The 26618-nt window shown below is 36.0% G+C and overlaps 1 protein-coding gene and 1 long non-coding RNA gene across 8 annotated transcripts in view; one reads left to right on the top strand and one right to left on the bottom strand.

The window, feature by feature from the left end:
- LOC111049709 (proteoglycan 4) overlaps positions 1-26618 on the top strand; it is a 90962-nt gene that overhangs the window by 59763 nt on the left and 4581 nt on the right. The window contains exons 1-4 of one of the 7 annotated variants that reach the window (XM_039439700.1): positions 10014-10746; positions 12462-13200; positions 15007-15102; positions 17264-17647. In XM_039439700.1, the coding sequence (XP_039295634.1) occupies positions 10577-10746; positions 12462-13200; positions 15007-15102; positions 17264-17308 (1050 nt within the window). In that variant the 5' untranslated portion in view covers positions 10014-10576 and the 3' untranslated portion in view covers positions 17309-17647. Of the gene's footprint in view, positions 1-6; positions 2854-6530; positions 6610-10013; positions 10747-12461; positions 13201-15006; positions 15103-17263; positions 17648-20896; positions 23669-26618 lie in introns of those variants that run through there. The other 6 variants (XM_039439696.1, XM_039439699.1, XR_005572746.1 and 3 more) reach the window with 6 other exon arrangements.
- LOC120353999 lies at positions 12068-13032 on the bottom strand. Its single transcript, XR_005572749.1, has 2 exons — positions 12918-13032; positions 12068-12485 (listed from the first exon to the last, which is right to left on the bottom strand). It is a non-coding gene; the product is annotated as an uncharacterized LOC120353999 (long non-coding RNA).

Below are 26618 nucleotides of genomic sequence, written 5' to 3'. Positions count from 1 at the left end.
CAGTAACGACCTAACCACCTAACAAGATGTTGTGATCTGTATAATTCTGTCTAGTCTAGTCCAAAGTGTTCTTATTTACATGTTGTTTTCTTATTAAAAGTGTAAATTACTTTTTAAAATTCACAATGAAACAAATGTGCACTATTTATGTAGACTTTTTATAGTGACTAACAGACAAGTAATAACAATGTCGGCCGAAGTAGAAATAATTTGTAGGTTATGTGGACTTTCTTGTGAGCAATCAATCAATATTTTTGATAGGCTAGCTTCTGTTAATATGTTGCAGTATAAAATAATGCAATTGTTAGATATAGCTGTGGGTAAAAGTGACAAATTGCCTCATTCTGTGTGCTTATCCTGCGTGACCAAACTGGATAGTTTGTGGTGTTTCAAAAATACATGTCATCAAGTGCAAATTAAACTCAGGAAAATGATAGTTGTTGATCAATCAAACCTTCCTGAATACGATAGATTGCAATCTGAACTTGATAGGGAGCTTTTGAATTTAGTGAATTTGAATCATAAAACACTCATCTCATCTAAAAACACTAGTGCTTCAGATTCATCTATCTTTCCTAGACTGTCAATGGAGGGAGGAAATGTTGTTTACCAACATCAAACAGTATCTAAAATTATTGAAAGTGCTTCTGTATCTGTCAATGTAGAGGAAGATGTTCAAATTGGCTACAAAACTGTATCACAAAGTAACCCAAATTCGGATGATGATAGTGAGGGAAATATTGAGGACAACTTAATGTCGATAGTTAGTGAAGAAAGTGCTAATGAAGAATGCAGTGTTAATATAGATGTTGATAATGTTTCTAAAAATAGTGAACAGATTATGTGTGATGATTCAAGTTGTGTTTTAGACCATGACGACCTAAACGCTAGGAATAGAATGCCTATAGTTAGTGAAGAAGATGCAAATGCACAATGCAGTGTTAATCTGGATGTTGATATTAACGTTTCTGGAGATACTAAAGATTGTGATTCAAGTAGTGTTCTAAAACAAAATGACACAAACTCTAGAAATTCAATTGAGAGTTCTTCTTTGGATGCTACATCTAACGTAGAAATTGTGCAGTTGTTTAAAGACCATTATTACAGGATGGAGACTAACAGCAACTCTGACCTATTGTCCAATAGAATTCCCTATCTAACTGTTGAATCTCAAATGGGTACCAAACACATGATATACACTGTTTCTCCTGATATATCAAAATTCGATAATGAACATGATTACCTAGTTGATAAATTGTATCTTGAATTGGATGTGTTTGATTTGGAGAATCCTAATGTTGGTCGAATACTGACTGAATGGCTGAATAATCTTTTGAATGGCGAAATATCATTGATGCCCTACTATTTCGGCTGGCTAGATAAAAGTAAACTCAATGTTAGCTTTAGATGCATTTTATGCAAGCGTGTAATTTCTATAAACAAGAGATTTGTAATGAAACATATAGCAGATCATCTGCTCTGGATTTGTCCAGTTTGTGGTAAATTTTGTAGAACTATTACCAACTTGAGGAATCATTTGCATCAACATTCGTCGCCTACTTTTGAATGTTCAACATGCGGTGAGAATCTTGGAAGTGATATTGAGAAATACAAAGTGCACAAGCGTGGTCATTATAAGTTCAGATGTCCGCCTTGTCAGTTTGAGTGTTGTGATGAAGAAAAGTGGTTGAAGCACTTGGAAAAGGATAGGAAAAATAATGAACTATGCTCTCCAGATTGCAGTTTGTTTTATGAGAGCATTGACAAATTTCGAGATCACGTCCTGGCGCTTGCAACTCTGGGAGGTTATGTTTGTGGCGCATGTGGAATGGCCTATCATTGCGAGGAATATTTGAAATTGCATTTGAAAGTGCATGGTTTGGAGCATGGCAGTAAGACTACTTGTGAAGAAAGTTTAGAAAACAATGACACTAGCTTCAGAATGAAACTTGATAGTTTTGCAAACTCTAGCAATGAGAAACGTTTTGATACAATGCAGAAAATACTTGCCAATGAAATCGATGTGAAGGAATTTCAAAACTCTCGTATAATGACAGGTGGCAAAGTTACTACTGCATTTATCTGCTTCAAATGTGGTCGAGGCGTGAAGACTGAAAAGAAATTTAGAATACATATTGAAAACCACATATCGATGACTTGCTATCATTGTAAGCGGGATATGAGGGAATTAATTAATTTTAAAACTCATCTAAAGCGGTGCTCTTTCAAGAAAAGAAAGTGTGTCAGTTGTAAAAATGAAATCTGGCTGAACACCAGTAAAGAATACATTGAGCATGTAACTCTGCATCAGAAAAGGAAGATTTGCATCTATTGTCAGGTGATAAAAAATCATCCGCAACAGTTGAGTCGACATATTGAATCTGTACATGTTTCTGAACCAAAATCTTGGTTCTGTGACATTTGCAATGAAACACTGGTTGTATCCTACAAACAACTCAACCATTTTCGATCTAGGCATATGGCCGATAAACATCCCGAAAAATTGGATACATACATATGTGAAGTTTGTGGCAAGACTTTTAAATTGAAAGGTGAATTAAACAAGCATAAACTGTTGCATAAGACTGTTGATAAGCCCAATTTTATCTGTGCTTATTGCAATAAAAATTTTGGCAAAAAAGAGTCCCTCATTAGTCACATTCAAAGACATATGAATGAGAAAAGCTTTGAATGTGCGATTTGTAAAAAATGTTTCAACCGGTTTTCCTCTTTGGATAAGCATCGAAAGGACATGCATTCCGTGAAAAAACATGTGTGTCATGTGTGTGACAAACGGTTCACATATCCTTCAGCTTTGAATGATCACATGAGAAGAGCTCACGAGAAATGCAGGTGAGTTATCTTCTTTAAATCTTGATACAAAAAACCCTCCACGTTATAATGTTACAATTTCTATCTCGGGTGTATTTTGATCCTCACAGACCACAGCTTAATATGAAAACATCGTGGAGGGAAGAAGTTAGGTGGCTTCAAGCTTGATTTTTAAAAGTGATGCATTTTTTAAATGGTGTATAGTGAGGTCCACGTTATAATGGCACTATTCTATTATTGTTTTTGAATGGACAGATTCAAGGATCCAAAGGTTCAAAGAACCCCACACGTCAACCGAAGCTTATTGTGTTCCCAAGTAGTATGTTAGTTAGGCAAACCAATACCTGTGTCCTTTACAAGAACCAGGAGTTTTTCCCTATACTAACATTCAATTCATCACCTGGTTGCAATCCTTGTCGCAATCCAGTGTGATATGCTTGGCAGTCTCTTCAGACTGATTAGTCCTCGTGACCTACGTGAGTTCCACTCCTGGCCTTCTTTGTAGGTCCTTCCGCTGAGGAAGGGGCGGCCAAGTTGCCTCTAGGGCGCCCGGCCACCCTTGACTCAGCCTCTTGACCCACATTTGTGCCAGGAGTTTCACCCATCTCTGGTCTCTTGGGCTTTTCTTTAAAACCAGTCACAAATGTGGGTCAAGAGGCTGAGTCAAGGGTGGCCGGGCGCCCTAGAGGCAACTTGGCCGCCCCTTCCTCAGCGGAAGGACCTACAAAGAAGGCCAGGAGTGGAACTCACGCAGGTCACGAGGACTGATCAGTCTGAAGAGACTGCCAAGCATATCACACTGGATTGCGACAAGGATTGCAACCAGGTGATGAATGGAATGTTATTATAGGGGGAAAACTCCTGGTTCTTGTAAAGGACATAGGTATTGGTTTGCCTAACTAACATACTACTTGGGAACACAATAAGCTTCGGTTGACGTGTGGGGTTCTTTGAACCTTTGGATTCCATGTACCAATTCGTTGTTCATTGTGATGTGACTTCTCGAGCTTTCCCCCCCGGAGATCCGAGTGGGGGAATGTTTTACCTCCGGAATATTTAACTTTTGAAGCATTCATCATCAGAGTTCGCATACGTATATTAAAATCAAATTTACACAGATAACAACTTGAGCGGGGTGTTTGAATTGTAAGGCCAGTTTCACATGGCAGAGTCCTCGCTCCTGGATGATCATATTACTGAAGATCATATTTCATATTTTGCAGCTCTCCTGTACTTTCACATGGGGATCTTACAAATAAGCCGACAGATCTAACAAATACGCCGACGTTTGCTCAAAGTATTACTCATCACTTTTTCTCAAAGTCTAACTTCCTTAAAAATATAGATAGAAGATTTCTGATTTCGGATTTGGATTCAGCGACCCCAAATTCTTTAAAGCGTAAGTCCCATTTTCAAAAATACCCGAAAACAAGGGAGTTATAGCTGTTTTTAATATAGCTTTCCATTATCATATGATTATATAGTAAACGTACTAAGATAATAATACTCCTGCCTCACAAAGGGACAGGCAAAGGTTTCAAGAAGTTTTTGAACACCTGAGAAGTTTAAACATAAACATTTTCAATTTTTAAAAGTTCTAGTTTTCCAAAAAAATATTGAACTATGAAAAGATGAATCCAAATATGAAATCATAAATCATCTCCACTCATCACCCAATAAAATAGGAAAAGGAATGTTGTACAGTAAAATTCACTAAATTTCAGTTGTCATTCAACAATCCAATTTATCAGGTTCAAATCGTTGAATATCACTTTAAATTCCCAGCAATTATTGACTATTTCTTTTTAACTTCCATCCAACTTTTGGCGACTTCATTCCGGTCATTGTAGATGTCAAGACTTTTATCCCAAAGAGCAGGTCGGTTGCAAACTGCAGTAATCAATAGCTCCACATCAAACTCAGACATCGCGTAATGACAGGTGTCAAAGTCAAGTCAAGTAAACAACTGACAAGTCAACAAGTGTCAACTGGAGAAGTGAGTGAGCAAGCACAGTGCTGCCATAATGCGAAAAGCATAACCATTGTACCAACTATTCTAAATTATCGTACTGTATTTCGTGAAGCCATGCTTTGTTAAAGCCAGTTACTCAGAAAGCGTTTTTTTGTTGTTCGATGTTTTGTCGTCCTTATGAATTCTGTTGAAGCAAACATATTGTTATTTAAGAAGTTGTGATGAACCTGTATAAACAATTCATAGAATTCTTAGAATTCATAGGAACGGTAAAAAATCAATTTTACGAAAATCGATGTACATGTAACTGGATTTAGAAGATCAATACGATAATGTGCTCTATCACAATTTAATCACATAAATGTTTAAGTGAAAACGTTGGGCGCAAACCTTCTGCCATGAGGAGACAAATAAATTTATGAAAAGCTTGATAGCTTGAATAGTGATCTGATATTTGTTACACAATTTTTAATGTTTCTTCAATCGGCAGGAAAACTTTGGTTTTTCAAAGTTATCTTACTCCCTTATTTTGGGGTATTTTCAGAAATCAAGATAAATATCCTACTAAATTACCTACACGAATACAGTGTAAGTTGTATTATAATAGCTACAGTACTTACGTACTGTATAGTACAGTACCTGTTCGTTTTACTGTATAATTATATGATAATAGAAAGCTTTATTAAAAACAGCCATAACTTCCTTGTTTTCGGATATTTTCGAAAACGGGACTTACGCTTTAAAGAATTTGGGGTCGCTGAATCCAAATCCGAAATCAGAAATCTTCCATCTATATTTTTAAGGAAGTTAGACTTTGAGAAAAAGTGATGAGTCATACTTTTGAGCAAACGTCGGCGTTGTTGTTAGATCTTGCCTCTGCTTGCCTCGAGGGGAAAAGACGTGACAAAACGAGGTTCCTGGATAGGAGTCACCATGTGAAAGACACGATTTGACTCAATGTACTTCGACAAAAAAACGTGAACACTGTTCAGTGTTCAAGTTGCACGTCTCCTATCGTGTGAAAGAGGCCTAAGGGTACAAACACACTGTCAACTGTGTAAGGGTACAAACACACCGAAGGCGGAGCGGAGCGGGGCGTTGTGGAGCGTCGTGAACAATATCATGTTAAGTAATAAGATGCAACACACTGGAAGCGTCTACTCGCGGAGCGTAGCGGAGCGGGGCGTCAAACTTTGGAACAAGCTGGTTTGTTTTTTGGAGCGTCACAGTGCGAGTGCCAGTCTGGTCCAAGGATAGTGTATTCTATTCTTGAGTCTGGTCTACTCTTGTACATAATAATGTACTTGACGCTCAGACGCTTCCTGTGTGTATCATGACCACTCCCCGCTCCGCTCCGCCCTCGGTGTGTTTGTACCCTTACACAGTTGACACCATTCAACTATGGTCACTCCGAACCGTTGCCAAATTGTTTTTAGGCTGTCAAGAAATATAATGAAATACCAGAATATTCAAACTTGATTAGCCTTTGCAAATTTAATATTCAATCATGAAACGATATATTTTCTTGGTAAATATAGTATTATATTCAAGATATAATCCTCTGAATATGATTAATGAGTTGAAAAATCGTATCTCAGTGGTTGTTCAGAAGTATTTAAAGTTTTGATGATTAATTTTAGAAACATTCAGGAAATACTTGACCAATTATTATAATAATGACAACAAATCAATTTCGTCTTATTCTAATTTATCTCTTTTTGTTTAGTTTCAGAAAGCCGGGGATTTCAGCAGACTGCTAACATGGGGCGTTTGGAGCTTGGATCCCAGTCTGGAATATTTCACCTGTAAGTAACTCGATGAATTATACTACAATCTTATTACGAGTATCAGTTAAATCCTATTAGTACCATAGAGAAAAGATAGTGTAAGAAGGTGCTATCCCATCCCATGGTATTGTTTATTGTTTTTGAAGGGACGGATTCAAGGATCCAAAGTTTCAAAAAACCCCACACGTCAACCGAAGCTTATTGTGTTCCCAAGTAGTATGTTAGTTAGGCAAACCAATACCTGTGTCCTTTACAAGAACCAGGAGATTTTCCCTATACTAACATTCCATTCATCACCTGGTTGCAATCCAGTGTGATATGCTTGGCAGTCTCTTCAGACTGATTAGTCCTCGTGACCTACGTGAGTTCCACTCCTGGCCTTCTTTGTAAGTCCTTCCGCTGAGGAAGGGGCGGCCAAGTTGCCTCTAGGTCGCCCGGCCACCCTTGACTCAGTCTCTTCACCCACATTTCACCCATGTGGGTGTCTGGTTTTTCACCCATCACTGGTCTCTTGGGTTTTTTTCTTTTTTCACCTCCAAAACTTCGCAGTGTCAAAAGCCTCACCTCTCTTAATAAGTTTTGCCTAAATGGCCGCCCTTCTTTGAGCAGTGGTGAGTTTTGGCCTCTCCACCCACAAACTCGTGACCTACGTGAGTTCCACTCCTGGCCTTTTTGTAGGTCCTTCTGCTGAGAGAGGGGATGCCAAACTGCCTCTAGGGCGCCCGGTCACCCTCGACTCAGCCTCTTGACCCACATTTGTGCATGGAATTTCGCCCATCTCTGGTCTCTTGGGTTTTTCTTTTTGCCCCTCCGAAACTGCCTGATGGGGCAGATCCCGTGGGTTTGAAGGCAAGGCAACTTCTGGAGAGTAGGGAGGAGAATGGGTGTTCTGGTCCAGAGTGTGTGTGTGTGTGTGTGTGTGGGGATTGTTTTTTTATTATTATTATATATATATATATATATATATTATATATATATATATATATTATATATATATATATATATAAGTTAACTAACATTGTGTTGTTGGACTTGGAAACCTCCTATGTGACAAGCCCTACAACCTGTTGAATAGTTACTATGTGTAAATAATTCTATAGTAATTTTTTTTTTAGGGAAACCTCATAGCCTACATTATGTGTTGAATTTCATTGGAAAAAAATTAAAGAAACAAAAAAAATTTTTTCTTTATAAAAAAATTTTTATTAAAGAAACTATTCAAAATCAAATCAAATCAAAATTTTTATTCACAATACAAACAGTTGAGGGTCCTGCCAAACTCAAAGGTTTTTCGGCGGGTGCCCAGTTACAGGAAAAAAAATGAGTTACAAAAGATAAATAAACTTAGACAAAATAAATATTACACTTCAGAGATTTTAAGTAAAAAATGAAAGAAAACTAATGCAAAATGAAAATATAAAATAAGAAATATACATCAGATTTTGATACAGAATTAATAAAAAAAGGGAAAAATGAAAAATTATTAGAAAGGAATGAAATAATAAGGAAAAGGGAAAAAAATTTTACACAAGTAATAGTACATTTTTATCGTTGAGGCAGGCGGCAGTGACAATAAAAGGAAAATTTCAAAACTTCTGCCAGCAAAAATTGAAAAATTCTAATAATGTAAGCATATAGCTGTCATTTTTTAACTTGACGTTTCTTAAAATTATGTGTACGTTTGTAATATTATTAGTTTTATAAATTGATTGTGCTGTTATTATTGAGATACAACATTACATCCTTCTTAGAGTAATCACGAATATTTGGAGGTAGTCTGTTAAATAAGTAGGGAATTACATGATGTAGGGATCTTCTCAGTGGCGGTTCTAGACATAAAAAACTGGGTAGGCAAAACTTATCATACTGTAGGTCTATTCATAGACCTAGGGTAGGGCTACTTAAGTAATTCATGTAAAAAAGACGTCAAAGCATATAGGTATTAAATGAAGATGTATTAATAAATATAAAAATTGTTAATACTCATATTTAATTGTTCAATTCGACACTATTTTGCTAATAGGCCAACCATAATTTTGCTGTTTTAATCATTCTTTCAAATAATATTTCAATTTGATAGGCTATTTATTTGGAATATCGAAGGAAATTTCTGAAATAAATACACATTTTAGTATTCATGAAATCAACGGTTTATTACACTTTAACATTATTTAGAACATAGAGTAATACATTTTATATTTACAACTGTAGTCTTCTTTGCCCAACATTGCTGAACGCCTCTAAGATTTTTTCAGGGTTCTTAATCAGCCCCTTTCACTTTCCTCTCGTTCAATAGATAAAATTGAAAGATTAGTTAGACGTTGTGTTGTCATTGTAGACCTGAGGTATGTTTTCCCCGTTCTAAGCATAGAAAGCCCTGCGTTCACGCACTGCAAATGTGACATAGTAATAGAATAGAATATAATAAAAACAATTTTCTGTTGAATCATCTAAAATATAACTCATGACTATAAACATTTAAATATACTTCCAAAATTTATTTTTTTATTTAACATTTTTAGGTTTACATGAAAAATTTAAAAAAAAATCTCATAAAAACTGGGTAGGCGGCCGCCTACCCAGCCTAGGCCTAGAACCGCCACTGGATCTTCTACCATAAATATTTACAAAACTATTTACAACTATTTATAACTATTTACAAAAAATTATTTACAACCCCCCATCATCATCATTGATGGGGGTAATGGTGATAGTGGTGGATCTCCACCACTATCACTATGTTTGGGGGGGGATTGCTGTTTGGGGGGGATTATTGCTGTTTGGGGGGGGAATATTGCTGTTTGGGGGTGGGGGTTGATGTTGGTTGATGGGGGGAGGGGGTTGGGTTCTAGAGAAAGGAAAGGTGGTGGGAGGAGGGGGTTGAGGGGCCAATAGATCCCTCAGTGATGTGTGTGGCCTCCTTAGGGACCGGGTGGAGACGGTGGTGGCAGGGGGGGGTGTGGTTGGCACTTGGAACTGGTCTGGGTTGTGTGAGTCCATTCCTGAGAAAAAAAACAAAATGTTATTTCAGAATATTATTAGAAAATATTACTAACTAATAATTATACCCGAAATGAAATAAACAATGGAAAAAAATGGTTTTAAAAAATACTATTCCAATAATTCTTAAGAGTTTTATATTATATATATATATATATAACTCCTAAAAAATATTACCAAAAAAAACAAGAATAAATTCTGTGGCTCCTACAATATTATATGGGAGCGAAACTTGGGCATTATCCAAGAGTGTAATAAGAGCAGATTACAAACCAGATGTTTAGAAGTTGGTCAAATTTGTTTTTTTTTCAAATTTAATGATTGTCAATTTATTATAATTTGATAACAGAACAATTCTTATTTTTATTTTTATAATTCAATGATTGTCAATTTAATTATTACAGAACAATTTTCATTTTCAGGAGAAAAAAGGGGTGGAGTGGCCATTACAAACTGATCCTTGGACGATCTTATGTAGGCTTCTATATATAGGCCTACACCCTCTACTATTTCTATGTGCATTCTATGTACCTACTCTATATAGGGGGTACCAAAGCTAACTACGTTTATTCAAAGATTAGCCAGCGAGCGATTGGGATCTTCACCTGCCAATATTCTCTACTCTCAGTTTAAAGTTTATCTTATCTACTCTTATCTCATCTTATCTTATTTACAGTTTATCTTATCATCTTATCTACTCTTTTTGTCTAGTCTGCCTTTGCTATCATATCAGGAATTTGTTTTTTTTTTGGTTACAATGAGCCTAAAAACTAAGAAATTCTTGGATATGCTAGCAGAGCATTCCCCGAATTTTATGATGGGAATGACTGGCTTAACATTGATACGGAATAATTCGTATCTTGTAGTCGTAGACATGCGCGATGTCCTTGTAACTGGCCAAAACCATGTAAATCTTGGTATTCGAATATGTCTGGACGACATGTCTATTAGGATATGACCAAAAGATACCGAAAAGTTCATTTCAATGTTTAGTCAGTATAAGGCTGATGAACTGCAGAAACTAGGGCCACACCCTGGCATCCCCGTAAAAAAGTATTCTCGGGCAAAAAACTCTACCCCAGGGGAGAGTTTTCATCAACAGCCGACCTGTGACCAGACTGAACCGTCGACCTGTGACCAGACTGAACCGCCGACCACAAAGAAAAGACGCGGGCGCCCAAGAAAGATTCCAGTTCCCGAGATAATACCCACTCTTGAAATCTCACCACCAGAACCCCCAGTCTCTGAATTGATCCAAAATTTGGAGACGAGGGTTCGAGAGATACTTTGTGGGGACTATCCGGGAATTGACGTTGAATTGGAGTATGTCTTCAACGACCCCATATTCAATGATTGTCAATTTATTATAATTTGATAACAGAACAATTCTTATTTTTATTTTTATAATTCAATGATTGTCAATTTATTATAATTTGATAACAGAACAATTCTTATTTTTATTTTTATAATTCAATGATTGTCAATTTATTATAATTTGATAACAGAACAATTCTTATTTTTATTTTTATAATTCAATGATTGTCAATTTATTATAATTTGATAACAGAACAATTCTTATTTTTATTTTTATAATTCAATGATTGTCAATTTATTATAATTTGATAACAGAACAATTCTTATTTTTATTTTTATAATTCAATGATTGTCAATTTATTATAATTTGATAACAGAACAATTCTTATTTTTATTTTTATAATTCAATGATTGTCAATTTATTATAATTTGATAACAGAACAATTCTTATTTTTATTTTTATAATTCAATGATTGTCAATTTATTATAATTTGATAACAGAACAATTCTTATTTTTATTTTTATAATTCAATGATTGTCAATTTATTATAATTTGATAACAGAACAATTCTTATTTTTATTTTTATAATTCAATGATTGTCAATTTATTATAATTTGATAACAGAACAATTCTTATTTTTATTTTTATAATTCAATGATTGTCAATTTATTATAATTTGATAACAGAACAATTCTTATTTTTATTTTTATAATTCAATGATTGTCAATTTATTATAATTTGATAACAGAACAATTCTTATTTTTATTTTTATAATTCAATGATTGTCAATTTAATTATTACAGAACAATTTTCATTTTCAGGAGAAAAAAGGGGTGGAGTGGCCATTACAAACTGATCCTTGGACGATCTTATGTAGGCTTCTATATATAGGCCTACACCCTCTACTATTTCTATGTGCATTCTATGTACCTACTCTATATAGGGGGTACCAAAGCTAACTACGTTTATTCAAAGATTAGCCAGCGAGCGATTGGGATCTTCACCTGCCAATATTCTCTACTCTCAGTTTAAAGTTTATCTTATCTACTCTTATCTCATCTTATCTTATTTACAGTTTATCTTATCATCTTATCTACTCTTATCTCATCTTATCTTATTTACAGTTTATCTTATCATCTTATCTACTCTTTTTGTCTAGTCTGCCTTTGCTATCATATCAGGAATTTGTTTTTTTTTTGGTTACAATGAGCCTAAAAACTAAGAAATTCTTGGATATGCTAGCAGAGCATTCCCCGAATTTTATGATGGGAATGACTGGCTTAACATTGATACGGAATAATTCGTATCTTGTAGTCGTAGACATGCGCGATGTCCTTGTAACTGGCCAAAACCATGTAAATCTTGGTATTCGAATATGTCTGGACGACATGTCTATTAGGATATGACCAAAAGATACCGAAAAGTTCATTTCAATGTTTAGTCAGTATAAGGCTGATGAACTGCAGAAACTAGGGCCACACCCTGGCATCCCCGTAAAAAAGTATTCTCGGGCAAAAAACTCTACCCCAGGGGAGAGTTTTCATCAACAGCCGACCTGTGACCAGACTGAACCGTCGACCTGTGACCAGACTGAACCGTCGACCTGTGACCAGACTGAACCGTCGACCTGTGACCAGACTGAACCGTCGACCTGTGACCAGACTGAACCGTCGACCTGTGACCAGACTGAACCGTCGACCTGTGACCAGACTGAACCGTCGACCTGTGACCAGACTGAACCGTCGACCTGTGACCAGACTGAACCGTCGACCTGTGACCAGACTGAACCGTCGACCTGTGACCAGACTGAACCGTCGACCTGTGACCAGACTGAACCGTCGACCTGTGACCAGACTGAACCGTCGACCTGTGACCAGACTGAACCGTCGACCTGTGACCAGACTGAACCGTCGACCTGTGACCAGACTGAACCGTCGACCTGTGACCAGACTGAACCGTCGACCTGTGACCAGACTGAACCGTCGACCTGTGACCAGACTGAACCGTCGACCTGTGACCAGACTGAACCGCCGACCACAAAGAAAAGACGCGGGCGCCCAAGAAAGATTCCAGTTCCCGAGATAATACCCACTCTTGAAATCTCACCACCAGAACCCCCAGTCTCTGAATTGATCCAAAATTTGGAGACGAGGGTTCGAGAGATACTTTGTGGGGACTATCCGGGAATTGACGTTGAATTGGAGTATGTCTTCAACGACCCCATATTCAGCGTCATTCTTCTCGCGGAGCCTTCGTCCCTCTATGGTCATATTAGACAAATGCGGTCATATGGAGTGAGTTTGATTTTTATTTTGCATGATTTAATATTGTACATGGTAATAAGTATATTTAACCGGTATTTGAACATACAAAAGAATGGCCAATTTTTATATTCAAAACTATGTACCTTTAAAATAATATTAGATAAATTTTCAAAATCTTGTATGGATATGAAAGTACTGTTACACCCCCTTTCTAACATAATTAACAATATTTTCGATTTCAATTTCAATATTATTGAAAAGCTAATCTCTAAAACATGATATTATTATAGAAACTTATATGATTCCAATTTTAGATATTTTATTCTCCACAAACTCAACTATCTAAAATTGATCTTGAATCACAATATTCTACCATACAACTACAGAGGTCGTTAATTTCATACATAGAATCCGCCAAATAGTGACAGAACTTGAATATTGTCTAGAAACCAATCCCATAACAATCTGACAAAAATATCCTGTTGATCAATTTAGTTGCCAATTTTAACCGTATTAACTATTCTGGAAGTTTAAAGCAAATAATTTGGATTAACTTAACATCTGTAAAGATTTGATGGGAAAAGAGCTGATAGTAAATTATTATTATTAATAATAATAATAATAATTTTATTTCTCAAAAAGCATTCATTACAAACACAACATTACTACAAGAAATAATTATTCTATTGAGAAGACACTCCCGAGAAAAATTCTATTTTGGGAGTTGCCATCAAAGTCCATTTGTATAATTAATTTGATGCAATCTATTAAAAATAAATTAACTTAAACCATGAAATGTAAATATTCTAACAAAAGAGCTTGCAGTCGGAATTTTTACAAAAGTTATTATTTGAATAAAAAATGAAAGTGAATGATGGAGACAGTGCTACCTTATGTCTAGTATAATATTGTAGTGTAAAACTGAAAGTTTTTTTTCAAGAGAATATGAAGAATATTCAACTATTCAACGGTTGTTTTAATGCTTCTGTAGGCGATAATCATTATTAATTGAGGTTATAGTGAATCATTATTTGAATGTAAAAATAATTATAGTGGAGGAATTGATAAAAGTTTTTAATGTGATTAATAAAGATAACTGCAAAGAAATTTTGAAACTGAGAAAAATTGGGCAAAAAACAAATGATTTGAATTTCTGGGATAGAGATTTTTTTAACGGTTTGGTTGAGTATAGCAACTGCCAATTTAGTATTTTGATTGAATAAGCCACTTGATAGAAAATAAGACAATTTTTAACAATGGTCTTCGATTATAAAACATGTTTTTAATAAAACATTACTGAGATATATTTGCTTTTGAGAGATTTCTAATGAACGAGGAAGGCCGTAGTAGATTCAAGCGTAACAAAATAACTTTTTTTTATCTTACAATCTAAAATATATTCTGGTACCAACTAAACATAAGTTTTTTAAAGAATATCTTGATCGCTTTTCACTTTTATAACCGTACAGTTTACAACTCTGTGGATTTTGAATAAGAAAATAGTAGCTACATAACCTCAATTTACTGATGGTTTGTGAACAAATAACAAATTTTCTGTAAAAATCAGCCTTCCTGATATAAACGATAACATTCTATTACCAACTTAACGCTAAACTAGTTTAACTTAAACTGGACTAGTAAATGCACTGAGAAGCGATTCAAGTTTAAACTGTCAGATTAACTTTTAACTTAATCGAGTTCAACAATCTATACTGTACAAACGGTCCTAAAAGTCGTTAGAAGTATATAGATACTAATTGAAAATTGAATAAACCTTTTTCATTGATATATATGTTCCAATGATTATAGTAATGATTTAATTATTATTCTTATTAGGATTTTATAAGGCAGCAAAGACGGATAATGGTCCAGGGGGCAATGGTCCAGGGAGGGGCAATCCAGGGAGGGGCAATGGTCCAGGGGGGGGCAATGGTGAGTAATAAATAATTTAATATATTCATTAACCCTCCTAGTACCACATGGTTGTATGAGACATAGAAGACCACCAGGTGGGGTCGTTTCCGACTCAGTCTCCAATCATGATTGTTTCCTCACAAAATTTCATTCAAATTTGAATGAAAATATTATTATTCGAACATTCATATTATATTTAAAAGGAAAAATACTTGAATACACACACACACACACCACACACACACACACACACACACACACACACACACACTGGACCAGAACACCCATTCTCCTCCCTACTCTGGAGGTCCATTCTAGTCGCCTCCTACGCCAAGCATGGATACTGTGGGTGGATTCTGGTTTTCAACACATTCTTGAGTACGATGATCGACTCAAAGCTCCCCCAACCCACAGGGGGAATCCCATGGTATAGGTAGTTTTTTTCCAAATTTCAAGCAGATTTTTGTTTAGCTGTAGCCGATTACTGTTGACCACTGTCTATCATTACTATTCTGGCAGGGTGAGTGTGTAAGAATGGCACAGTATGAGAGACTACCAGCGTCACATAGCTTCACCAACTACTAGGACTATTGGCTTGAGTGAAATTTGGAACATAAACGCCCCATACCACGGGATATCTTGTTATGCTAGTATATACTGACAACATTTGCAGAATTATTAATATTTTTGATTTTTTCTATAGTTGAGAGAATTGATCATGTAAACAGTTCCCCTTCATTAAGAGTATTTCCATTGCTGAACACTTTAATTGTTGGAATGAACACATATTTCTCTACACTACAGCAAAAGATGTGTTGGTTCCAACATGAAACGATTGTTCTGTAATATTAAAATAATAATTAATAATAAGTGTGAAATATAAATTGAAAAATATATATTTCATAATAGAACGAGCTTTACAGCTTTTCTACGCTCGATTGGCAAATCGCTTGGTTTGCCAGCCTCGTACACATGACAGCGATTCATGAGCGGTTTGCGCTCGGTTATAATAAATAATTACTAAAATATCTATGTACTCATTTTTTATCACTATATTACTCTAATATTGCTGCTTCTTACATTATTCATATTACTGTGTGTAGAATATTATTATGTTGGTATTATTTAAAAAAAATCAAATACATAATGAAATTATTTACTAGCCCTAGCTATATAGATACTAGCTAGCCCTATACTATATACTAGCCCTAGTATACCTAAGGCTGTTTTTTGCTCCTGTGAACTGCTGCTCTCTGAAAAAATGTCTGTTATCTCCTGCCAAGCAGACCTTTTCAGAACTCTATTCCTGTTATCCGAGCACTCCATGACCCAAATGCACTTTCTTTCCGCCACTTCATCGATAAACAATTCAGTGTCAAAGGATTCTAGGCATACTTCCATATTTCTACTATGAACTACTTGAAACTAAACTGAACTATATACTACTATGAACTATGATCCTCTACAAACTAACTTCAACTTAACTTACTAACTAACTGAACTGAAAGTTGTAATAGAATAAATTTTAATTGAAATGAAATTGTAATAGAATGTGCACTATGTGGACTGCTCTGCTCGAAACCGCTCGGTTGACTGAAGACATGTGTACGCTCTCATGCCTGCTCTAGTATATCGAACCGCCCGGCAACCGAGCGACAACCGAGCGGTTGGACTGGAGACTACAACCGCCGCGATTCGCCGACGACTACTAAAACCGAGCGTTGCATGTGTACGGCACCATGTATTTCCCTATACCTGGCAACCGCGCGACAACCGAGCGTAAATCGCTGTCATGTGAACAGGCTCTTAGCGAGTTCTCACTTTTAACACACTGGAGGCCTAAGTCGTTGTCCATAATGAAGTAACTGAAGTTCTCAAGTAACTTTAGAACGAATCGCTCAGCTTCAAATTTTGAGTGGATTATTAATTGCCTGCAGTGACGCATGCAATTTATAGCTCAATGGATGGATTCAACTGGATTTCTTCAATTAAATTCTTAATAAAAATCGACAAATATTGATTGTGAAATATTACTTGATTTTTTCTTGTACAGTATTAATTTCGATTGTGAAATTTAGTTTATGAATAACTTATTGTCTATGCTGTAAATTATTTTAGAGTAGAACATTTTCTACATTTCAATAACTAGTTTTTCAAAGTTACTGTTTTTATTTTTCAGAGCCACCAACCACGTCTCAAATGTTCACTGGTTCTGCACGTGTGAATTCGTTGGGAATATCTGGAGGGACAGCTGCATCATCAGTGACTGATGAGGAGATATCTTCATAGTTATATGATCCCAAACATTCATCAAATCCATAATAGTATGTTTATCAAATATTTTTATTTGTAGATTTTAGCCTGTATGTCAATGTGTTGTATATTAACAATAACTAAAAGTAGTTCTAAAATTATGGGTTTTCTATGTGTATTTTCCATCCTATCTGTATAGCTTATCAATGTATTAACTATTATAACTAAAAGTAGTATTAATCTCATGTTTTTTTCACTTTTATATCTAATTCTATCTGTGTAACAATTCGTTTTATACTGATTAAAATTAGTTTTATACCAATATTTTAATTTGTGTATTCTATCCTTCTTGTCACATTTCTTATTGATAAAAAGTAGTGCTATAATAATATGTCTATGTGTATAGAAGTGGGGCAGAGAAGTTTGCTTATTTCAGTAGCGCTCTGCTTTCCAATGGATTACTGCTCTGCTGGTCATAAAAAGAAATCTATTGGTTCTTATGTGAATGCTCACACATTGAGCGAATGTAAGTGTGTGAACACTCTCATAAGAACCAATGTATTTATTATTTTTATACCCAGCAGAGGAGAAAGATTCATTGGATAGTAGGGTACTAAAGATTTAACGGTATTTACAAAACATGTAAGTATAGTGTGGTCCACGTTATAATGGCAATGTTTGATTATCAATGGTATTGCTATCCTTGTCTATCATTCAACAAAGCGGATATCGCTATCTCTTTATAATATTTGTTAATATACTATTCTACAATAACAGCATCTAGTTACTATTTTGGACTTTCTGAAGTAATGGTTTTCTAACATAAGAGAAATAAACAAAAATAAGTTATTCTTACTAGTCCAGTCAAGGAAGAGTTATAGAGGGAAAAGTTTGGAAAACAATATTTGACCCCGCAGTTCTATTTAGGGTAGTAAGGAGGTAAACATATCAAAAGTCCCCACCCCTACCCCGTGTGCTAAGGGGGTTGGGGTGGTTCTAAGGTACCATTTTTTGGTACCTCGCATAAAACTCGGAAACTATTCATCTTACGGACATGACTGTTCTATACAAAATTGAAGGTTACATAAATTCCTACAATATTCATCATACAACTTTTCCCCTATCTCCTATAGTTCCCAAGATATCCGCTCTTGAATGTGTGACATTAAAAAAAACACCTTCGCTTCCAATTTTTTGCCATGTTTGCTCTTATAACTTCTCAAATATTGATGAAAAAAACCCATGCTGCTTATGAGCTTATATAGCATAGAATTCTCTTCAATTTAACGTATAATTTCACACTTTTACGCATTTCCCTACGACTGTTGCAGCAGCTTTAGTGTTGAGTGTGAAATCTTCATTTTTGCAACAATAGACCAATTGACAGAGGAAGGGTGTGTTTTGGGAGTGTTAGTTTTGTGTGTTAGAGGGAGTGTTTCCAGCACAATTTTTGACTTTGCAGCTTCGTTGGGACCAGTTGGGGGGTGAACATATCAGAAGTCCCCATCCCTACGCCATGTGCTGAAGGGATGAGGGTTGTTTAAATGTTGCATTTTTCAACTTTTTGCTTCCACGCTTATATCTTGACAACAATGCGTTTAACCATCATAACTAACTGTTCAAAAATTAGGTTTGATAAATTCTCTACAATGTTTGTTCAATAAAGTTTTGTAATATTTCCAACAGTTTTCGAGATATCCGCTCTTGAAAGTATGAAATTGTCGAAATACCAGGTTTCTATCCATTGTTTTGCTCTTTCAGGGATTATAAGTCTCCAACAATGCATTGTAAAAATTAATGCTCATTGTAGGTTTGAAGAGCGTTAAACTATCTTCAATTTGATGAATTTTTCTCCATTCCAAGATTTCCTTCTATTGCTATAGCATCTATCATGTGGGGGGTGAAATTTTCAATTTTGATACAAGTGTCAACTCAGTGGTTCCACACCTTCAACAGAGGGGATGAAGATGCGCTCTTTTGCTATGTTTACCTTCTTACCAGTCCCAATTGAGTACTAGCAAGTCAAATATACCGTTCCACACACCCCCTTCAAATTCCATTATCAAATGATCAATTACAGCAGCATTTAAAATTCAACCCCCTACATTAAAGATGCTATAGCAATGGAAGGAAAACTTGGAATATAGAAAAAATACATCAAATTGAAGATAATTTAACGCTCTTCAAACCTACAATGAGCAATCATTTCTACAATGCATTGTTGGATACTTATAAGCCCTGAAAGAGCAAAACAATGGATAGAAACCTGGTATTTCGATGATTTCACACTTTCAAGAACGGATATCTCGAAAACTGTTGGAAATATCACAAAACTTTATTGAACAAAAATTGTAGAGAATTTATCAAACCTTATTTTTCAACAGTTAGTCATAATTGTTAAACGCATATTTGCCAAGATATAAGCGTGGAAGCAAAAAGTTGAAAAATGCAACATTTAAACACACTCAAAACTAAAGCTGCTGCAATAGTCGGGAAGTGTGTAAAGTGTGAAATTACACATCAAATTGAAGGGAATTTGATGCTCTATACGCTCATGATCAGCACGGATTTTTTCCATCAATATTTCAGAAGTTATAAGAGCAAAAGTTGGAAGCAAACGTGTTTTGTTTGTAAATGCCATACCATCAAGAGTGGATATCTCGAGAACTATAGGAGATACAGAAAAGTTTTACGATAAATATTGTAGGAATTTATGTAAATTCCGTATAGAACAGTTATGTACGTAAGATGAATAGTTTTCCAGTTATATGTGAGAATCCAAAAAATGGTACCTTTGAACCACACCCACCCCCTCAGCACAGTGGGTAAAGGTGCGGACTTTTGATATGTTTACCTCCTTACTACCCTAAACAGAACTGCGGGGTCAAAAATTGTCTTCCAAACTTTTCCCTATAACTCTTCCTTGACTGGACTATTGTAAGACTTGAAATATAATTAAATGTACTCAACTTCATGTAAATCAGCTATAAAATTCAAAAAATTGTGGCTTCATCATGAGTGAAATCAACCCCCCCCCCACTCGTTACCTGTGATGCTATAGTGGCGGGAGGCCCGGCCGCCCGTTCCTTAATACCTGGGTGCAGAGAGCCTGCAATCGTATGTGGGGGACATGGTAAATTATGTTGTATATTAACCAGCTGAAATCATCAATCAGCACGTATACTATCTTCCAAATAGCCTCAGCTGATATTATGAATATTTCATGCTATGTTCTTCAGCTGACTGATAAATCATAACAATTTTCTTTGTGTACTTTCAATGTTATTTCTATATCCTGAAAAAGGACGAAGGAATGGGTCAATTTTGTTGTCCAACGAACTTGATCTATAAAAAGGTTTGAAGCATATTTGTTCAAAATTTGAAAATTGATTGATCAATAATTTTTACTAAAGTTTTTGTAGAACATACAAACAGACGGCCAACGACTTTGGCCTTCAGTAAGTCAATAGTGACACCGCGGATAACTCTGTTTTTTTTTAAATAGATTATTCCTGATATTTTATACAATGTTTCATGCTTACAGACAAGTAATAACAATGTCGGCCGAAGTAGAAATAATTTGTAGGTTATGTGGACTTTCTTGTGAACAATCAATCAATATTTTTGATAGGCTAGCTTCTGTTAATATGTTGCAGTATAAAATAATGCAATTGTTAGATATAGCTGTGGGTAAAAGTGACAAATTGCCTCATTCTGTGTGCTTATCCTGCGTGACCAAACTGGATAGTTTGTGGTGTTTCAAAAATACATGTCATCAAGTGCAAATTAAACTCAGGAAAATGATAGTTGTTGATCAATCAAACCTTCCTGAATACGATAGATTGCAATCTGAACTTGACAGGGAGCTTTTGAATTTAGTGAATTTGAATCATAAAACACTCAACTCATCTAAAAACACTAGTGCTTCAGATACATCTATCTTTCCTAGACTGTCAATGGAGGGAGGAAATGTTGTTTACCAACATCAAACAGTATCTAAAATTATTGAAAGTGCTTCTGTATCTGTCAATGTAGAGGAAGATGTTCAAATTGGCGACAAAACTGTATTACAAAGTAACCCAAATTCGGATGATGAAAGTGAGGGAGATATTGAGGACAACTTAATGTCGATAGTTAGTGAAGGAAGTGCTAATGTAGATGTTAACGAAGTTTCTAAAGATAGTGAACAAATTATGTGTAATGATTCAAGTAATGTTTTAGAACAAAATGACGAGACAAACACTAGAAATACAGTGCCTATTGTTAGTGAAGAAGTTGCAAATGTACAATCCAGTATTGTTAATGACGTTTCTGAAAATAGTGAACAAATTATGTGTGATGATTCTAGTAGTGTATTAGAAAAAGGTGACTCCAACGCTAGGAATACAATACCTATAGTTGGTGAAGAAGATGCAAATTCACATTGCATTGTTAATCAGGATTTTAATGACGTTTCTGAAGATACTAGAGATGATTCAAGTAGTGTTGAAAATGACACAAACTCTAGATATTCAATTGAGGGTTCTTCTTTGGATGCTACATCTAACGTAGAAATTGTGCAGTTGTTTAAAGACCATTATTACAGGATGGAGACTAACAGCAACTCTGACCTATTGTCCAATAGAATTCCCTATCTAACTGTTGAATCTCAAATGGGTACCAAACACATGATATACACTGTTTCTCCTGATGTATCAAAATTTGATAGTGAACATGATTACCTGATTGATAAATTGTATCTTGAATTGAAGATGTTTGATTTGGAGAATCCTAATGTTGGTCGAATACTGACTGAATGGCTGAATAATCTTTTGAAAGGCGAAATATCATTAATGCCCTACTATTTCGTCTGGCTAGATACAAGTAAACTCAATGTTAGCTTCAGATGCATTATATGCAAGAAAGTAATTTCTATGAAAAAGAGATTTGTAATGAAACATATAGCAGATCATCTACTCTGGATTTGTCCAGTTTGTGGTAAATTTTGTAGAACTCAAACGAACTTGAGGAATCATTTGCATCAACATTCGTCGCCTACTTTGGAATGTTCAACATGCGGTAAGAATCTTGGGAGTGATATTGAGAAATACAAAGTGCACAAGCGTGGTCATTATAAGTTCAGATGTCCGCCTTGTCAGTTTGAGTGTTGTGATGAAGAAAAGTGGTTGAAGCACTTGGAAAAGGATAGGAAAAATAATGAACTATGCTCTCCAGATTGCAGTTTGTTTTATGAGAGCATTGACAAATTTCGAGATCACGTCCTGGCGCTTGCAACTCTGGGAGGTTATGTTTGTGGCGCATGTGGAATGGCCTATCATTGCGAGGAATATTTGAAATTGCATTTGAAAGTGCATGGTTTGGAGCATGGCAGTAAGACTACTTGTGAAGAAAGTTTAGAAAACAATGACACTAGCTTCAGAATGAAACTTGATAGTTTTGCAAACTCTAGCAATGAGAAACGTTTTGATACAATGCAGAAAATACTTGCCAATGAAATCGATGTGAAGGAATTTCAAAATTCTCGTATAATGACAGGTGGCAAAGTTACTACTGCATTTATCTGCTTCAAATGTGGTCGAGGCGTAAAGACTGAAAAGAAATTTAGAATACATATTGAAAACCACATATCGATGACTTGCTATCATTGTAAGCGGGATATGAGGGAATTAATTAATTTTAAAACTCATCTAAAGCGGTGCTCTTTCAAGAAAAGAAAGTGTGTCAGTTGTAAAAATGAAATCTGGCTGAACACCAGTAAAGAATACATTGAGCATGTAACTCTGCATCAGAAAAGGAAGATTTGCATCTATTGTCAGGTGATAAAAAATCATCCGCAACAGTTGAGTCGACATATTGAATCTGTACATGTTTCTGAACCAAAATCTTGGTTCTGTGACATTTGCAATGAAACACTGGTTGTATCCTACAAACAACTACAACACTTCCGATTCAGGCATATGGCAGATAAACATCCCGAAAAATCGGATACATACATATGTGAAGTTTGTGGCAAGACTTTTAAATTGAAAGGTGAATTAAACAAGCATAAACTATTGCATAAGACTGTTGATAAGCCCAATTTTATCTGTGCCTATTGCAATAAAAGTTTTGACAGAAAAGATCACCTTATTAGTCACATTCGTAGACATATGAATGAGAAAAGCTTTGAATGTGCGATTTGTAAAAAATGTTTTAACCGGGCAACTTCCCTACAGAAGCATCGAAAGGACATGCATTCCGTGAAAAAACATGTGTGTCATGTGTGTGACAAACGGTTCACATATCCTTCAGCTTTGAATGATCACATGAGAAGAGCTCACGAGAAATGCAGGTGAGTTATCTTCTTTAAATCTGATACAAAAAACCCTCCACGTTATAATGTTACAATTTCTATCTCGGGTGTATTTGGATCCTCACAGACCACAGCTTAATATGAAAACATCGTGGAGGGAAGAGGTTAGGTGGCTTCAAGCTTGATTTTTAAAAGTGATGCATTTTTTAAATGGTGTATAGTGAGGTCCACGTTATAATGGCACTATTCTATTATTGTTTTTGAATGGACAGATTCAAGGATCCAAAGGTTCAAAGAACCCCACACGTCAACCGAAGCTTATTGTGTTCCCAAGTAGTATGTTAGTTAGGCAAACCAATACCTAAGTCCTTTACAAGAACCAGGAGTTTTTCCCTATACTAACATTCAATTCATCACCTGGTTGCAATCCTTGTCGCAATCCAGTGTGATATGCTTGACAGTCCCTTCAGACTGATTAGTCCTCGTGACCTACGTAAATTCTACTCCTGGCCTTCTTTGTAGGTCCTTCCGCTGAGAGAGGGACGCCGAACTGCCTCTAGGCCGCCCGGCCACCCTCGACTCAGCCTCTTGACCCACATTTGTGCCAGGTGTTTCACCCATCTCTGGTCTCTTGGGCTTTTCTTTAAAACCAGTCACAAATGTGGGTCAAGAGGCTGAGTCAAGGGTGGCCGGGCGCCATAGAGGAAACTTGGCCGCCCTAGAGGCAACTTGGCCGCCCCTTCCTCTGCGGAAGGACCTGCAAAGGAGGCCAGGAGTGGAACTCACGCAGGTCACGAGGACTGATTAGTCTGAAGAGACTGCCAAGCATATCACACCGGATTGCAACCAGGTGATGAATTGAATGTTAGTATAGGGAAAAACTCCTGGTTCTTGTAAAGGACATAGGTATTGGTTTGCCTAACTAACATACTACTTGGGAACACAATAAGCTTCGGTTGACGTGTGGGGTTCTTTGAACCTTTGGATCCTTGAATCCGTCCCTTCAAAAACAATGAACAATAGGGTTGATGGTCCTGCTCTAAAGATATTTTTTTTCTTGGGACTTTCAATGTTTATTGTAGATCACATTTTATAGAACTTGAATTGCTGACATTGCCATCACTGTATGTTTTTAATATTTTGTGTTATGTATAAATATTTTTTAGATAAATATGTTACAAACCATCACCATAATTTAAATACACGAAATAGACAGACTTAATATTCCACAATAAATAACCATTCCAAATCTCAGAGAAACTGGGACTTCATGTCTATAAAATTATATAACTCCACAAATTAAAGTTACTGTACTAGCATCCACTCAATTAAAAAATAAAATATGTATTAGATAATGAATGTTTGTACACAGTAAATGATTTCTTTTCTATAAACTGGGTACCATTCCTCTTATGATATGAGTAACTTGTGATCTATGTTTTACATGACTTGTTAATTTTATTTTTGTATTTTTAAGACTGACCAATGAGTAATAGTGATTTAAAAAGAAGGTGTTTTGACAAAGTCGATGTATTTTTTGTAAATATTGAATGACTAATGAAATTCTATTCTATTACTTGTGCATTGTTAAAAGACGATCTGGCAACAGCAAAGCGAGGAAGAGATAGCGCTATCAGCTTTGTTGAATTCTAGACAAGGATAGCAATACCATTGCTAATCTAACACTGTCATAACTTTGACCACACTATAGTGCCCAGCACCTAGTCGGGTCACCGGTGACTCAGCCTGGTTGTTACCTAGTCTAATACGGGCCTAAAAACTGAATCTCACGCACAACCTTCCTCTAGCGCGCCTCGGAACGTTCTCTCTCTAGTTTTGTCCCTAAGCGGTCATCACTCTATCAGCTCACCGGTTCAAACGTCCAAATTGGTGGCCTGAGTGATGACTCCGCTATTCTAATAATTATTAACCTATGTGAGCGGGGTGTTTGGATTGTAAGGGTACAAACACACTGTCAACTATTTTAGGGCACAAACACACTGTCAACTGTGTAAGGGTACAAACACACTGTCAACTATTTTAGGGCACAAACACACTGTTAACTGTGTAAGGGTACAAACACACCGAAGGCGGAGCGGAGCGGGGCGTTGCGGAGCGTCGTGAACAATATCATGTTAAGTAATAAGAAGCAACACACTGGAAGCGTCTACTCGCGGAGCGGGGCGTCAAACTTTGGAACAAGCTGGTTTGTTTTTTGGAGCGTCACATTGCGAGGGCCAGTTTAGTCTACTCTTGTAAATAATAATGTACTTGACCATAGAGAAACAATAGCATAAATAGATATCCCATGGTATAGGACATTTATGTCGCAACTTTTACTGTTATCTAAAGCCTATAGTCCACGTACTTCTTTCCCGTGAAGCTTTATGACGCTGGTAGTCTCATATTGTTCCGTTCATACACTTTTACCCGGCCAAAACAGTAAAAATCGACAATAATTGACAGTAATCGGCTTGAGATAACAGTAAAAGTTGCGACATAAACACCCTATACCATGGGATATCTACTTACGCTATTGTTTCTCTATGACTTGAAGCTCAGACGCTTCCTGTGTGTATCTTGAATGATTTGACCATGCCATGCCCCGTTCCTCTCGGCCTTCAATGTGTTTATAGCCTTACACAGTTGACAGTATGTTTGTACCCTGTAATAGAACTACATAATTTTTATTATTTGTCATGAATTTTCACAATGAATAGATAAATTGTTGACGACGGTGAAAATTCATGACAAGTAAAATTATGGAAAAAATGAGAGGCTCTAGTCAGTCGGTTACGAGGACGGGACCTGGAGCTATCTACTGCAGATAATCGGGCCCGGCTCTACCCTTCTTTTCCGAGACACCATTTTCCTGGTTCAGTGAGTTCAGTGAGCTAATATTATCAATTTTATTATTATATATTATTCATCTTTTTTATTGAAGGCAAATCCTGTAATTATTCTATTGTTTGTTTAAAAAGTTTTCTCA

This window comes from Nilaparvata lugens, chromosome 13 (assembly GCF_014356525.2).
Source record: "Nilaparvata lugens isolate BPH chromosome 13, ASM1435652v1, whole genome shotgun sequence".
NCBI classification, from domain to species: domain Eukaryota; kingdom Metazoa; phylum Arthropoda; class Insecta; order Hemiptera; family Delphacidae; genus Nilaparvata; species Nilaparvata lugens.
Note: the sequence above shows the minus strand (reverse complement) of the source record. Positions and strands in the feature narration are given on the sequence as shown.